Source organism: Nomascus leucogenys, chromosome 13 (genome assembly GCF_006542625.1).
Source record: "Nomascus leucogenys isolate Asia chromosome 13, Asia_NLE_v1, whole genome shotgun sequence".
Lineage (NCBI taxonomy): Eukaryota > Metazoa > Chordata > Mammalia > Primates > Hylobatidae > Nomascus > Nomascus leucogenys.
The window spans coordinates 51,401,372-51,418,008 of NC_044393.1; the positions used below are offsets into that span (position 1 = coordinate 51,401,372).

The window sequence follows — 16,637 nt, forward strand, 5'->3', positions numbered from 1 at the left end:
CACTCAAGCTTTAGCAACAGAGACAGACTCTGTTTCTTAAAAATAAATTTTAATAATCTTCTATCTAAATTATAAAGTAATTTTAAAAACTAAACTTTTGTGCACCATCTAATAATGTCAGTGAATGGGTGTGGAGATAAATATTTGAACATGTTTAATTATTTCAGTTGCAAAATCCTATTACTAATATCCACCCACCCTATGTTTCTCCTTGGCATTCATACAAGGGGTCTTCAAAAAGTTCATGGAAAATATGTACCATGAAAAAAACTATGCATGGATTTCAATTTTTTTGCACCAAAATAAACTCATAACTAACTTCTTATAACATGTCTGATGAACAGGATCTCATCTGAAGCACTAAGAAGTATAAGATATCAGTTTGAAAAGAGCCCCTATCACAGCAACATGAATTCTGCTAAAAATTGAAGCAAGAACAAAACATCAAATTGATGGTAAAGCTTGGATGGAAGAATGGTGAAGCAAAGTTTATGCGGACAATGCCCCAAATATCAGCAGTTTACAAATGGATACCTCTTTTTAAGAAAGGACAAGGTGATGTTGAAGATGAAGCCTGTAGCAGCAGACCATCCACATTGATTTTTGAGAAAAAAATTCATCTTGTCACTTGCAGTAACTGAAGAGAACCTGCAATTAACAGCATAAACAATAGCCAACACCACAGACATCTTAAGTTGCTCAGCTTACACAATTCTGACTGAAAAATTAAAGCTGAACAAATTTTCCACTCAATTGGTGCCAAAACGATTGCACCCAGATAGCTACAGACAAGAGCAGAGCTTTCAGTGGAAATTTTAAACTGTCATGCCTGTAATCTCAGCACTTTGGGAGGCCAAGGTGGGTGAATCACCTGAGGTCAGGAGTCCAAGACCAGCCTGGACAACATGGCAAAATCCTGTCTCTACTAAAAATACAAAAATTAGCTGGGTGTGGTGGCACACACCTGTGATCTCAGCTACTCGGGAGGCTGAGGCTGGAGAATCACTTGAACCCAGGAGGCGGAGACTGCAGTGAGCAGAGATCGTGCCACTGCACCTCAGCCTGGGTGACAGAGCGAGACTCTGTCTCAAAAACAAAATGAAAAATAATAAATAAACAAGTGGGATCAGGATCCTGAAGCATTTTTTAAAAGGACTGTAATAGGAGATGAAACATGGCTTTACCAGTATGATCCCAAAGACAAACTCAATCAAAGCAGTGACTACCAAGAGGTGGCAGTGGTCCAGTCAAGGCAAAAGTGGACCAGTCAAGAGCAAAGCTCATGGCAACAGTTTCTGGGGATGCTCAAGGCATTATGCATGTTGATTTTCTGGAGGGCCAAGGAAAGACAACATCTGCTTATTATGAGAGTGTTTCGAGAAAGTCAGCCAAAGCTTTAGCAGAAAAACATCCAAGAGAGCGTCACCAGAGTCCTTTTCTACCCACAAAAATGCCTCTTTTGCTCATTCCTCTCATCAAACAAGGGCAATTTTGTGAGAGTTCAGATGGGAAACCATTAGGCATTCACCTTACAGTCCTGATTTGGCTCCTTCTGCCTTCTTTTTGTTTCCTAATCTCAAAAAAATCTTTAAAGGGCATTCATTACTCTTCAGTTAATAATGTAAAAAAACTGCACTGAAATGGTTAAATTTCTAGGACCCTCAGTTCTTAGGGATAAACAAAATGGTTAGTGTATCATCACTTATAAAAGTAAACTGCTGGAGTTTATGTTGAGAAATTAACTTTATATTTTAATTTTAATCTATTTACAAATTTATTAATAAATAACACTTATTTACTTAATTCCATTTTTCCATGAGCTTTTTGAAGTCCCCTTGTATAATCTATTTACCATATTAGATGAATTACAAACAACTAGGTGTAAATTATAGGACATTTCTAAACTACAAAGTACCTTCCAGTCTATCTCTACTATCCACACATTAACAAATCTTGGGCACAGACAACCAATTGACTGAGTAGGTAGAGAAAGGTGAGTAGGCAAATAGAATTTCAAAGGGAGGCACAAAGGCAGGCAGGCAGACACACAGGCACAAAGACAGGCACGCTAATAGCCAGGCAAACACAATGAATATAGTAACACAAATTTTAGACGACTCATAAACTAAAAGAACTATAGTTAGGTTAATTTTAATAATGCAAAATCTATTGTGAAGAAAATGTTAGTTTTTCAGATAGTGATATATTTCTGATATATGATCAGGGAGTAAATCATAGTGACTACTTTGATAAAAATGATCTTTAGGGCCAGGCGCAGTGGCTCACACCTATAATCCCAGCACTTTGGGAGCCAAGATGGAAGGATTGCTTTAGGCCAGGAGTCTGAGAACACCTGGGCAACACAGTAAGACCTTGTCTCTACAAAAAAGGTAAAAAAATTAGTAGGACATGGTGGCAACATGCTTGTAGTCCTAGCTACTCAGGAGTGAGGCGAGAGGATCACTTGAACCCAGGAGGTCAGGGCTGCAGTAAGCTGTCATTACACCACTGCACTCCAGCCTGTGTGACAAAGCAGGACCCTATCTCCTAAAAAAAAAAAAAAAAAAAACCCAAACTTTAAAACAGGATTTCCTTGCAAGAAGGTTCCATGTTTTAATGTTGAAAAATTATAATTTAAATATTAGGTACCATAAATAAGCAGCTTATAGATAATCTTAATTTTAGTTTGCAACACAGAAGCCTTAAAATTTTGCCTGATGTTTAATGTCTAACTGTAAATGTGAAATGATGCTCTGCCAGAGCCAACAAATTGTTCTCTCAAGTCACAAGGACTCTTTGTGCTTCTTTTTCCATCTCTGAAAGAAGGTGGGTGGAGTTCCTATGCGGCTGAAACCTTAAAATAGTAAATTTTTTTTCAATTTTGCTTCAAGGATTCTCTACTAGACACTCTTTGGGCTGCCTGCCTAGTTATCAAGCCATCCCTTCCTTTCTCAAAAAAAGTTCCTTCCTTCCATACACATATGAATAAGCTCACTACCTTATACAACACCCATCTCACTGGCAAGTTGGTTATTTTCTTCAGGAAATTGAAAACAAGATGTAGCAATTCTGGTCATTCTGAGCTCTTCCCATAATCTGAGATAAAAGTGAATGAGACAGGTTAGATTACCATAAGGGATGTCTTTATTCAGCACATGCAGGCCGAAACAGTGAAAGTCAAAATGTAGAGAGAGGTAAGAGTAAAGCAGGTGTGCAGAGAAGCAAAGAGAAGTATCCAAGCAGCCCCAGAGACATGGAAACTTGAAAACCATAGAAAGACACAGAGGCTGGCATGGAGAGAGGAGTCACCCAGGCTCTCTACTTCTTGGTTCTGATGCTTCAGCCTGCTCAAGGGCAGTATTCCATTGCAATAAATTCTTTCTTCATTTAAGCTACTTTTCGGAAGTAGGCTGCAACCAAAAATCTATACTGACAGAAAACTTTTTTTGTAATTTTGAGGATATTTATGCTCTACTCTGGGGGGTAGGGGGTGGGGCTTTATTGACTTTTTCCCTAAGACTGAAAATGTTGGCCTAAGCAGCATCATGTCATAGAAAAAGCATCTGCTTTCCTAACTTGGGTCTAACCCAGTTCCACCACCTTTCTATGGCAAGACCTGTAACAAGCTCCTTAATTTCTAAACAGTTTTTATGTTCCTTCTAACACTAAAGAGTTTATGACGTCGGGAGTAAAACCAACATACACAATGGGGAAGAAGGTGTCTAGAGAAGTTATTCTTTATGGTTTTGTAGCATGTGACCTACAACTCCTTTCCTTTCTCACGTTGGTTCTGGTCACAAATGCAGTCTCAAAACCTGTTCAGAGTCATCTTATGGAAAACTCAATTCGCTGAGAAATCCAAACTAAGCAAGAGACCCACCATTATAAATAAGCTGCCTTAGTCCTGAAGGCTTTTTGAATGTAATTTCTTTCTACCGGGCACTTTTAACATATCTGATAGATGCCAATGAAAAACACTAATCTAGTCATCTAAGAACTGTGTAAACAGAGGGAGTACTACTTTATATACCTGAGATAAAGTAAAATTACCAGATTTAAGAACATTTACCATGTGACAAGGACTCGATTTTTAGAAGGTCCTACTGTAAGATCAAACAACTATGCCATAATAATGGAACATCAAAACACTCCTCATCAAAACACTCAGCAACACAGGCCAATTTCATAACAGCATTTAAGCTGATATTCCTTTGGAAATCCTATTATTTGGGTACATAAGATTTGCTTATTTTATACACACCGACCCTGTTCTTCCCATCTAAAACCCACAGTTCTGTCTCTGTTTATCTCCAAGTCTTTGAAAGTGTTGTTGCCTTTTACTCACCTAGTTCACCTGACAAACTCTTGCTTCAAAAACCAGCTCAAATGAAGCATCTTTGTGGGAACTGTCTATAATCTATTCAGACAGATTTAGGCTCTCCTGTCTCTCTGGTTTATATTCCGAATATAGTTTGGAATTGGAGCAATATGTCATCTCAAATTCCTTCGACTACCTTCTATATACTATGTTAGAAACTTTACATATATTATCTTGTTCTTTCCAGGTATGTATTAGAGCCCCAACTTCTCTAGATAATCTGCTCAGAATCACAGCAGGGCCAGGATAGAAATTAATGACTGTATAGCTCCCAAACTCCTTATCTTCCCAATAGTCTGAGGGACCCAAACCCCTTGAGAAACTAAGAGCTATGAACTTTCTTCCCCCTAAAATGGGCTTACACACAAAAAATATTATATATAATTTAAAAGGGTTCAAAGATTCCCCTGAAGCCCACCCACTGCCCCCAGGAAAAGTCCTGCTGCTTCTCACAGGTCTGTTCAGTTAGTAAACTTCCTGAACAAGAGTACTGCCATATTTTCAACTGCCAATTCAAAAACACAGTACCTAGGGCATAGTGGGCACTCAGGTATCTCCATAAATACCTTCTGTATGAATGGATAAATGATAGAGACCATGGATGGATGACAGAGATAAATCTTTGCATTCCTTCAGAGCCTCTCAGGACAGTCACTCAAATGTTGTTAAAATAGCTTTTTAAATGCCGATTAGATATAAAAAAAGTTATTACAGGAAATGTAGATATTAGCACACTTCCCAAAGCCTCTGAGATTAACATGGTCCACGATATGACTAGGCTTTGTGTCCCTACCAAATCTCATCTTGAATTATAATCCTATGTAATTATAATCCCCCATGCTGTTCTCCCGATAGTGAGTTCTCACGAGATCTGATGGTTTTATAAATGTTTGGTAGTTCCTCCCACGTTCATTCTCCTTCCTGCTACCGTGTGAAGAAGGTGCCTTGTTTCCCCTTCGCCTTCCACCACAATTGTTAAGTTTCCTGATGCCTCCCCAGCCATGCTGAACTGTGAGTCAATTAAATCTCTTTCCTTTATAAATTACCCAGTCTCGGGCAGTTCTTCATAGCAGTGTGAAAGTGGACTAATACAGTCCACATTCCACTTTCTCCAAAAAAAACTTTCAGGGAACAACTACTGTTTGCTTCTTATATCTGCCATAGGCCAGCCACAGACCCTACGATACTGTACAAATGAAAACAAGATTTTTGTGTGATTTCAGAAGGAAGGAGATAATTGTCAAGGTTTGACTGCATGAATCTAAAGAAAAATACTACAGGATATTTGGAAAAGACTAGTGGTTTAGAAATTGCATGTCACCTGATTTACCTTATCAAGTTTTCAACTCAAATCTAATGAAAGGCTTTTTTTCTTGTGATATTAAAGATCAAACTTTACAAAGGAGAAAAAGTGCTTTAAGATAAACTGTGCTAAAATATCTATTCTAGAAGGTGAGAATTAATCACATTTTTGCTTCTGAGTTTTTGGTGAACATGGCGAAGTCATTTTAAATTTTTAGCTTTCTCATCTTCCAAGTACTGGTTTATAAAATAAAAGGGGAGACCATCCTGGCCAACATGTTGAAACCCTATCTCTACTAAAAATACAAAAAGTAGCTGGGTGCGGTCACAGGTGCCTGTAATCCCAGCTACTCGGGAGGCTGAGGGAGGAGAATTGCTTGAACCCAGGAGGCGGAGGTTGCAATGAGCTGAGATGGTGCCACTGCACTCCAGCCTGGCAACAGAGCAAGACTTTGTCTCAAAAAATAAAATAAAATAAAATAAAAGGGAAGCTTTCTGGGGGAAAAAGTATGTTCAACAGTACAACCATAGATAAGCAAGATTTCATTTATTTAGTAGGTATGCTCATGGACCACCAATAGCTTCCTTCAAAAGGAAGAGAGAATACATACCACAGAGTATAGAAGTTTAACACTGGGAAGGTAGTGTGACATTATGTTAAGAAGGTTCTGGAATGCCAGGCTTAAGAAGTACAGACTTTATCCTATAGGCCTGTGATTCTCAACTAGGACCAAAGTTACAAAATTGGGTGAAACTTCCAGGTGAAGTATTTTTTTAATTATTAAAAAAAAAAATCTATATATATATTTAAAATTGGAGGGAGCTGAGAGGGGAAAAATCAGGGAATCAAATCTCTCTGGAAAGACAGACAGACATAATTACAGTTTCAAAAAGGAGAAGCACTTGGATCATATGTTTTGAATTGACTTTCAAAATACACATTTAAAATTTCCAATAATTGTAATGGTCATCAAAGGGAGCAATGAGTTTTTTTAACTTATATTTTTTATAATAAAAATTAAACCATGCTTCCAGTGCAGCCCACATCTCCTGATTGTACAACCAGTATGGTTTCCATTAGCCTGCAGATGCTGCCACTTGAAAGTGGTATTTTAGGAAAGTGAGTATGATATGTTGAATGGACTGGATGAGGAAAGAAACTAGAGGCAAGTAGAGAACAAAAGATACCACTTGTAATCACTCTCTAAATACCCACAAATTCACTATTTTTGAAGAGATACCGATGACATGATACCTTGATTTTATTAAGTCCAAAGCCACAAGTTTAAAAGAAGACATTTTATTAACACTCTAAGACAATGTCAACAAAGTATGGTCCATGGGGTATGGGATGCACAAGTACAGAAGTTACCTTAAGAAACTGCAGCTAATAAAATCATATTTATTTAAAATATTTGAATTCAATGTAGCTCTTATCTTGTATTTTCTTTTTCAGGGAATACTGAAAATACAACTAAAGTTATGTGAGCACATCTGTGTAGCAGGGGAAGAAGCAGTTCTCACGGTCGTCTAGAAGACAAACCCTTGGACCACTGAAGAATTCACCTGAAGAATAAATCTGTCTTACAGCATTAAGTTTGTCTACAATGTCTGCATACGCAATGGACTTAGTGCCTATTAAATGCCAAGCACTATATTAAACAATGGGGATACAGGGATAATTATGTCCCAGTCTCTAGCCTGGGAGGTTTTCAGTCTGGGGAAGACAGAAATGTAAATGTTTATGAATCTAACGAACTGAGTGCTATAGAAACACAGAAGTATTTAACATATGAACAAAAAACCTACATCCACCTAAATGTTAATGTCTTACTTTGTTTCATCCTTTAAAAATCCTTTTGCCAAGTTAAATGTCAAATATTGATGGAAAAAAGTTAATATATTTTGAAAGTAAATACAGTAAAACATTCTTGAGAACGCTTAAAGTAAATTTTTAGTTTACTGTCTCAGTGAACCATGTCTGCAGAGTTACTTAAAAGTTCACTTCCACTTCTGAAGTTAGTTGATATAAATATGTTTAGGTGAATACTCATTAAAGGATGGATAAGAAAACCATAACTAAACCAGTGGCACTGGGTAAGCACTAAGATTAGCTCAAATGCAAGGACTGGAAAATATTTCCTATCACTCTAGCTTTGAAAGACAAATTAAGACACACAAAATCTTACAAGCTAACCACAAGAAGATACCACTTCACACCCAGTAGGATGCCTATAATCAAAAAGACAGCAACAAGTATCGGTGAAGATGTAGAGAAACTGGAACCCTCATATACTCCTGATTGGAATGTAAAATGTGCAGCAGCTTCGGGTAACAGTCTGGCAGTTCCTCAAAATGTTAAACATAGTGTTATCACGTGACTGAGCAATTCCACACTTAGATATATACCCAAGAGAACTGAAAATGTGCCCACACAGAAACTTGTACACAAATGTTCATAGTTGCATTATTCACATTAGCCAAAAAAGTGGAAACAATTCAAATACCCATCAACACGATGAATGGATAAACAAAATGTGGTATCTATTCAACAGAATATTATTCAGCCATAAAAAGGCCAAAAGTACTACTGATCAATACTATAACTGGATGAAACTTGAAATCATCATGTTAGGTGGAGTCAGTCACAAAACACCACATATTGTATGATTCCATTTAGTTAATGTCCAGAATACTTAAATCTATGGAAACAGAAGGTAGATTTGTGGTTGCCTGGGGCTTATGGGAAGGCGGGGAGTGACTGAAATGTGAAGAAAATGTCCTAAAATTGATTGTGGTTATTGTTGCATAACTTCATCAATGTAATAAAAAACTAGTGAATCATAGACTTTAAATGAATAAATCTTATGGTAAGTACTTATATCTCAATAAAGCTGTTATTAGTTTTTTTAAACCTATAAGCCACAATACTGAATAAACAAATGATGAAAATTTTTATATTTATCAAGACTGCAACATAAGATCTTTCCAGGCTAAAGAGGACATACACATAGACAAGAAATAATAAGAAAAATATCCTCTAGTTCTCTTTAAAAAAAAAAAAAAAAAAAAAAAAAAGGCAGTGGGAGGGGCACACTCTCCTTCAACCAGTCTTCCTCTAGCTCCTACCATCTACTTTCAAAATGTTAAAAAACAATGGAAAGACACTAAACCCACCGTTCACCCTATAATCTAGCTTCTTCCCATACCCCAACCCAAACTGCTTTTTCTAGTCACCAAAGCACTCCTATGTGCCAAATGGAATGGGTACTTTCTCAACCTCACCTTACCGGTCCTCCCAGCATTATTTGACTCTGGTAATAACTCCTTTCTTGAAACTCTCCCTGGCTTTTCTGACATCTCTGGTTCTCCTACCTCCTCCTTGACCACACCTTCTCAGGAACAATCACTAATATATCCTTCTTTTGGCTGTTATTTTAAGACTGATGTTCTTCAACCTAAAGCTGGTCACTCTATAAGTTTGTTGGAATAAGCTCATTCACTCCCATGCTGTCAACTATCTCCTACATGCTTATATGATGATGCCTACATCTTTAACTCCATCTGTCAGAAATCTCGAGCTCTACATTTCTACTGGATGTCTTAGAGGCACCGCAGTTTTAACATGTTGAAAATTAAATTTATCCTCTTCTCCCCCTGAAACTTCCTCCTACAATGTTGTTTGGTCTCCTCTACTTGTTTCTCCTCCCTCACTCCTTACTCTACCAAATGGTATTCTCAAGCTTGGGTGACAGATACCAAGCTAGACATTTTGTAAGTCATAATACTACACTCTTTTCTTCTTTACTATCCACATCTAATGAATCATTGAGACTCCTTTCTTAATTCTTATCAGATGTGTTGTATACTCTATTTCCCCATGTCAGCTCACTTCAGGCCCTCACATCTCACTTGTATTTCAACAGCTTCCAAAATGCCACCCTTCATTCATACTGCTATCAGATTCAACTTAGTAAAACACAAACGACTGTTTACCTTTCTTAAAAGACTCAGTAGTGCTCCAGAAACCCAGACTAATGATTCTCACCTTTTCTACCAGAATCTATCTGAGTAAGTGAAGGTTCAGAGTACGACTCAAGGAGCAGGCTGGAGAAGGTGAGGGTGGGGGAATGACGCTGGAGTGGGCCAGCATGTCTATTTTCTTAACACCTCCCTACTTTCTCCATGACTCTAGGAGTTACAATGCAGACTGTCCAGAATTGCTATTATCGGTCTGTAGAATAAAATCTAAGTATAGCAATAGATATAAGATCTTTCACAAAAAGACCTCTACCTAACTTTCCCAGCATTACCTTTATCATTTACCATGTATTAGCTCACTGGTTCTCAAAGTATGGTCCAGGACCACCTCCCCAACCCCCAGCCATCAGAGGGAGTCTGTGTGGAGTAAAACCTAGGTCTGTCAAACATGAATGTGCACCACCCTACTTTATACATTTATCTCTCATTTTGTAAATACTAAAAGTAGAGATAACTGAGATCAAATTCTGGATCAGCCACAAATTAGCTATTTGCTAATTCATTAGCAAAATTAGCATGTTTTCAACATGCAAATAACCATCTAGGCAACATAGTTCTACACAGTTTGGGTACCTTAGTTGTCTCCTCTGTAACAGTATGGGGCACAACCAAGGCCAGGAATAGACACTCATGGAATAGTTAACGACAGGTGGAAAATTTCTATCCTCAATAGTAATCAAGAAATTCAAGTTAAAACAAGATATCAGTTTTCAACCATCAAATAAAGATCAAGAAAATTATAATATGAACACTCATACATTATGACAGTTGTATAAACTGACAAAACTTTTTCAAGTTTATGAACATGTATTAAATGTTTATATACGTCTACCTAGTACTCCTGGGAAGCTATCTTATGCAACAGTGAAAAATGTAAAAGTTTCAGCAAAAATGTTAATCACAGAATTACTATATGTAACAGCAGAAAGTAGAATGACCTAAATACTCAACCATAAAGAAACGGAATTAAGATATAAGATAGTTACCAAGTAGTAGGCCGGCTATGGTGGCTCACACCTGTAACCCCAGCACTTTGAGGCTGAGGCAGGTGGATTGCTTGAGCCCAGGAGCTCAAGACCAGCCTGGGCAACGTGGGGAAACCCTGTCTCTACAAAAAATACAAAAATCAGCAGGGCTTGGTGGGGCGGGCCCGTAGTCCCAGCTACTCTAGAGGCTGAAGTGGGAGGATCACCTGAGCCCACGAAGACTGACGCTGCCGTGAGCCGGGATCGCAACCATGCACTCCAGCATGGGTGACAGAGTGAGATCCTGTCTCAAAAACAGAACAAAACAACAAAACAAAACAAAACCAAAAAATATTAACAGAGGTAGCCTTTAAATAATAGGACTATAGGATGGCTGGATAGAGCGAAAAGAGCATCGTCACCAGTCAGGCAAGTGGAGTGTACATCTGAACTGTGGTCTAAGTGTAAGGCATTATTATTATTCTATTAATTTCCAAATTTGGAATAAACATTATTTTATAATGGAACAGTTATATCAGCTACATTATCTCTAAGGCTCAGTCATAAAATGTTAAGATTTTAAAATGCATTTTTAATCGACATCAGAATTTAAGAACAATAGAATCTATAAGCTAATCTTTTTTTTCTCTTTCCATGCCAGGAGAACATAGTTCCTCTCCAGCATTCCAGTCAGGGGAAAAAGCAGCACCAACTACCGGCTGTCTTAATTACAGCTATTGCTTATCAAGTCAGGAAATAAAAAAAAAAAAGCCCTATAAAAGAATAGCCTTAGTCATCAAATCTCTAATGTAGAATCACCTAGCTATACCTAGGTATCATGGAAGAAAAAGGAAACTCATTTAGTCTTTGAGAAATGAACTCTCGGTGGCTCATGCCTGTAATCCTAGCACTTTGGGAGGCTGAGGCAGGCAGATCACAAAGTCAGTCAGATCAAAGTTCAAGACCAGTCTGGCCAATATGGTGAAACTAAAAATACTAAAAATACAAAAATTAGTCGGGCGTGGTGGCACGCGCCTGTAATCTCAGCTACTCAGGAGGTTGAGGCAGGAGAATCGCTTGAACTTGGGAGGTGGAGGATGCAGTGAGCTGAGCCACTGCACTCCAACCTGGGCGACAGAGCGAGACTCCATCTCAAAAAAAAAAAAAAGAAAGAAATGAACTCTCCAATAGGAATCCCTGACTCATCCCCAAAGCATGAACCCTAAGGCTACTTCTCCAGTACAGGAGTTCAGAGGCTGGGCACCTGTCCTGATGGCCCGCATCACCAAACAATGCTCCTTCCTGACGGTATATGCCTAGGGATAACAAGGTGACTAGCATGCAAACAAGAAATGACCAGGGATCACACCATCTCTTCTTCCATAACCAAAGTAAGACGGTAAAAAACTAGTTTTAGGCCGGGCATGGTGGCTCACGCCTGTAATCCCAGCACTTTGGGATCACGCCTGTAATCCCAGCACTTTGGGGGGCCAAAGCAGATGGATCACTTGAGATGAGGAGTTCGAGAGCAACCTGCAAATATGGCGAAACCCCATCTCTACTAAAAATACAAAATTAGCAGGACATGGTAGTTTGCGCCAGTAGTCCCAGCTACTTGGGACAAAAATTAGCCGGGCGTGGTGGCATGTGCCTGTAATCTCAGCTAGTCAAGAGGCTGAGGCAGGAGAATCGCTTGAATCTGGGAGGCAGAGGTTGCAGTGAGCTGAGATTGTGCCACTGCACTCCAGCCGGGGCGACAGAGTGCAGAGCGAGACTCCGTCTCAAAAAAAAAAAACCAACCAACCAACCAAACAAAAAAGCCAAAAAAACTAGTTTTAAACATCTTAAATATTCAAAGTATTTTCTTCTACTTTTGCTAGAAAGTAGTAAAAAGGGGACTCCATCCAATTGCTGTAAATGACACCATTCAAAAGATACCAAGACAATAAAAACTCTCAATAGTAAAAAGGGAAAATGCCCTCTTTTCCTTAACCCTTTCAGATCAAAAAGTAATTTTTCAAAAATACATGGGCTAAATATCAAGAGCAAATGTTTAAATATAAGCAACATTTTTATTTTTAATAAGGAATAAGTTAGATTATTTAACTTATATTTTCAATCTTCAAAAGATACTGAGAAAACTTCACTTCCGTCCTCTATCATTGGTCTGGGGAGGCGGGAATCACAAAGCTCAACGATACTAGTATAATACTGTGTAAGGTCAAGGGCCTATTTTATAAGCTGTTAAAAATTTAACGCTAAAGCTTTACTAGACCGGTCTCTTTAAAACGTGAAAAAGTATTCACTACTAAGTCATATCACCTCCACCATAAAAACTACTGTACTTTTTAAATAAAAAATAAAAACTAGCCAATGTTTGCTGCCCATTCATTTTACAGATATTAACTGTGTATCCTTCTCATAATAAGATTTCAGAGTTAAGTGATTATTCTTCGAGGTGTACCTTACCCAAGATAAAAATTTTCCCCAGCTGATATCCCATTCCCAACCCCCGCCAAGACTAAGGAGCAACCACTTCCCAAAGTCCCACTTCCTTTTCCATTCCCCAGACCTACAGGGTTTCCAACGCCCCAGTCTTGCGCAATATCCGTAGGAGCAGCAGCCGCAACCACCGCCTCCTAAGCCGGGAAACAACCCTAGAGGGAACATTGTCCAGCAGAAAAATAAAAGGGGCGGGGGTTGGGGGGGTGGGTAACATAGGAAGTCGACTTCTGGTCTCACGCCTTCGGATCTGACCCCCTCGTAGTGAGCTAGAGCAATAGTGTATCTAAAGCAATTTCATGAACAAGGCTTTTAACCTTCACCTCCTCTCAAGCCTGCCTGCACAAGCAGAGGGCGGAAAGTGGGGGATGGCGGAGGCGGGGGGGCGCTGGGAAGGTTATCTCCCAGTTCAGGGCTTCGGCCCGTAGCGTCGCCTCCGCCCCACCAGGACTATTGTTCCCAAGTTCCCCACCCCCACCCCGGATAGGAAGTGATAGTCACATCCCCTCCGCCTTCGGCAATATCCCCTGGGGAGTCCGAAGTCGGCTTCCTTCAGGATAATCCCTCCACCCACACTTATCCCCTGAACCTATAGTCACACGGACCCCAAGACCACCTCAAACCTGGGCCTCAGGAGAGGAGAGGCGGGACGCGGGCAAATGGAAATTAGGTAAACTCATGAGATTCCTTATGGACAATCCTTTCCCAAGCGTTGGAGATCATGACTGCGACCCCAGAAACGGCCGAAGTCCTACCTTGCCCGCTTTGAGACCAGCTAGAGCAAAGGCATCACAGGAGTTAGTGCCAACCCCAATCCCCCCGTTCCTCTGTCAGAAACGATCCGCACTCCTCCCAGTCACAGCCAGATACCTTGCCTCGACCCTCCTGGGAGGAGCGGACTGGGCGGGGAGGTGTGGAAACACGAGCGCCCCCCGGCCTGCACCTCACTCGCCTCCGGCTCCCGGCCGGGTAAACAATAGGTGGTCGCGAGCTGCGGTGCAGGCTGCGGGCTCGGCCGCGCGGCCGCTCCCTTCGCGTCCCGGGCGCCCGCGCGGGGGTCGCGAACATGGAAGAAAGGAGGCCACGGGGGGAGGCGCTCTCGCCTCCCGCCGGCCTCCGAGACCACTGGGCCCACCCGGCTGGTGCGCGCCCTCTCCGCCCCTCTCCTCACAGAGGTACACAAAGCACTGGCGGCCCGGCCAGGAGAGGCGGCGATGGGCTCCGGCGCCGGCGAGAAAAGGCGACAGCGAGGGGAGAGACTCACCATGAAGTCCCGGGCGAAGTTGTCCTCCCCATTGTGGTCAGGACTCTTCATGGCCTGGACCCTCTGGATGAATTTCCTCAGGATCTCCACTTGCTCCATCCTCCCGCGTCCCCCCGGCTGCGGTCGCTGGCCCCCCCGCCGCCCGCCCGCCCGGCACAGAGCCCGCTCCGTCTTCCCCAGCTCGTTCCCCCAGCACGTCCCTCCCTCCCGACCCCCGCCAAGCCCCGCGGCTCCCTCCTCCTCCCCACCGCCCTAGGCGGCGGCTGCGGCGGCACCGGCTGGGCTCCCGACACCACAACTTCCAGGAGCAGCCGCCGCTCTCCCACAGTACCAGGCGAGCCGCTGCGGCTAGCGCCAACCCCAACCCCCAGCTTGCTCCATCCTCCTTCCCCGCCCTCCTCCTCCGTCGGAGACGCCGCCGCCGCCGCCGCCGCCGCCGCCTCAGGAACACAGCTAGCTCTCCGCTCGCCCTGCCCCCCCTTCCCGGTTCTTCCTCCCCCCACCCCCCGCCAGCAGCCGCAGCCGCAGCCGCCTCTCCCCACGGGCGCGTCCCCGCCGCCACCCAGATGCGCGGCCTCGCGCTGCGGCTCCGCCCCAAGCGCTGCGCCCGCTGATGCATCCCCGCCCGCCTCCCGGCCACGCCCCCAAGCCCGCCCCGCCGGCCCCAGCCCCGCTTGGAGTGGCTGGAAGGCACTTCAGCGGGCGGCCTGGAGACCTGACTGCATTTCCGGGGCGTGGCCCCGCCCGGGGTGCTCAGAGGTCGGAGTAGCGCTGGGAGGAGAGTTGGTTCATTTGGAGGAGGGACTGCGACTCTGAGCAGGGTAAGCCCTACTGGGTCAGAGTAGGATTCTGCTGGAATTTGAGGTCTCACTGCCTACTAGGGAGGAAAAGCAGTTTTCAGGAGTCCCGCACCGCCGCCAGCCGTGGGCTGGGACTACAAGTCACCGCCTGTGGAGTCCAGGAGTGGGGGCGGGCGGGAAGCAGGCTGGGAGCTGTAGTAGTGTCACCGCCACGTTCGCAGCAGGTAGATGCTCATTTTGCTAACGGATTGGTGAGAGTGGACAGCAATTAGGCTTTGGCACCTTGGAGCGTGGCTCCAGCTAAGGGAAGCGAAACGCTTCCTGGGTGAGAAGACTTTCATTCTTTGCGCATTCTCTTAAACCTGGCGAGTGTGCGCCTGAGATTCGGAGTGCCTTTTTCACAGACGACGCGAATGTGGGGTCTTCGTGTTTGCCGAACTGAAGGGAATTTGCCTTTCTGCCTTTAGGTTCGCAGCAGTTCATAACCGAATAAGAGACTTTCCTCCGTAGAATGGACTTTATAAATATATTAATTTTTTTTTTTTTTTTAGAGCTAAGGTCTTGCTCTATCTCCCATGCCGAAGTGCAGTGCTATGATCACGGCTCGCTGCAGCCTTGAACTCCTGGGCTCAAGGGATCCTCCTGCCTCAGTACGTCACCAAGCCCAGCTAATACATTTTTAAAATTTATTATTTATTTATTTATTTATTTATTTATTTTTGGTAGAGAAGGGGGTCTCACTAGGTTGCCCAGGCTGATCTCGAATTCCTGTGCACTAGGGATCCTCACCCCCTCAACTTCCGAAAGTGTTGGGATTTTAGGCGTGAACCACCGCGCCTGGCCTATATATATATCTTTATTCATCTTTGTAAACTTCTATCAGAGAATGTATTCTGGTCTAACTCATCATTTTACAAATAAAGCGTCTTCCTGACATCCCCCAGCGTATTCTTAGCAGAGCCGTAACTAGAACACAAGTTATTTTACTTTCACAACAGTGGCCTCTCACAATGTGACAGAACTGAAGGATCCGATGCATGAACTGACTTTCGTCATTTATACCCACAAACTTTTTTTACAGAGCAGATTGATCAGGGGATTTGGTTATAATAGGAAATATCAGTGGTAGAATACTTTCTCAGATGAAAGTTAGGAGCACTATGGAATTTAGTGAAAAACTCATTGAAGAAAATAGGTGTAGGCCGGGTGCGGTGGCTCACGCCTGTAATCCCAGCACTTTGGGAGGCCGAGATGGGAGGATCAACTGAACCCGGGAGGCGGAGGTTGCAGTGAGCTGTGATCACACCATTGCACTCCAACCTGGGCGACGGGAGTGAGGCCCTGTCTGAAAAAAAAAAAAAAAATAGGTATAACAGGATATAGTT

General features: G+C 42.4%; 1 protein-coding gene across 2 annotated transcripts in view; it reads right to left on the reverse strand.

The window, feature by feature from the left end:
• The window catches only part of PTPN12 (protein tyrosine phosphatase non-receptor type 12), a 103,906-nt gene extending 89,101 nt beyond the window's left edge, over positions 1–14,805 (reverse strand). Inside the window, exon 1 of one of the 2 annotated variants that reach the window (XM_012512322.2) lies at positions 14,453–14,805. In XM_012512322.2, the coding sequence (XP_012367776.2) occupies positions 14,453–14,551 (99 nt within the window). In that variant the 5' untranslated portion in view covers positions 14,552–14,805. The remainder of the gene's footprint in view (positions 1–14,452) is intronic. The other variant, XM_030825698.1, reaches the window with a different exon arrangement.
• Positions 14,806–16,637: the final 1,832 nt, after the last annotated feature.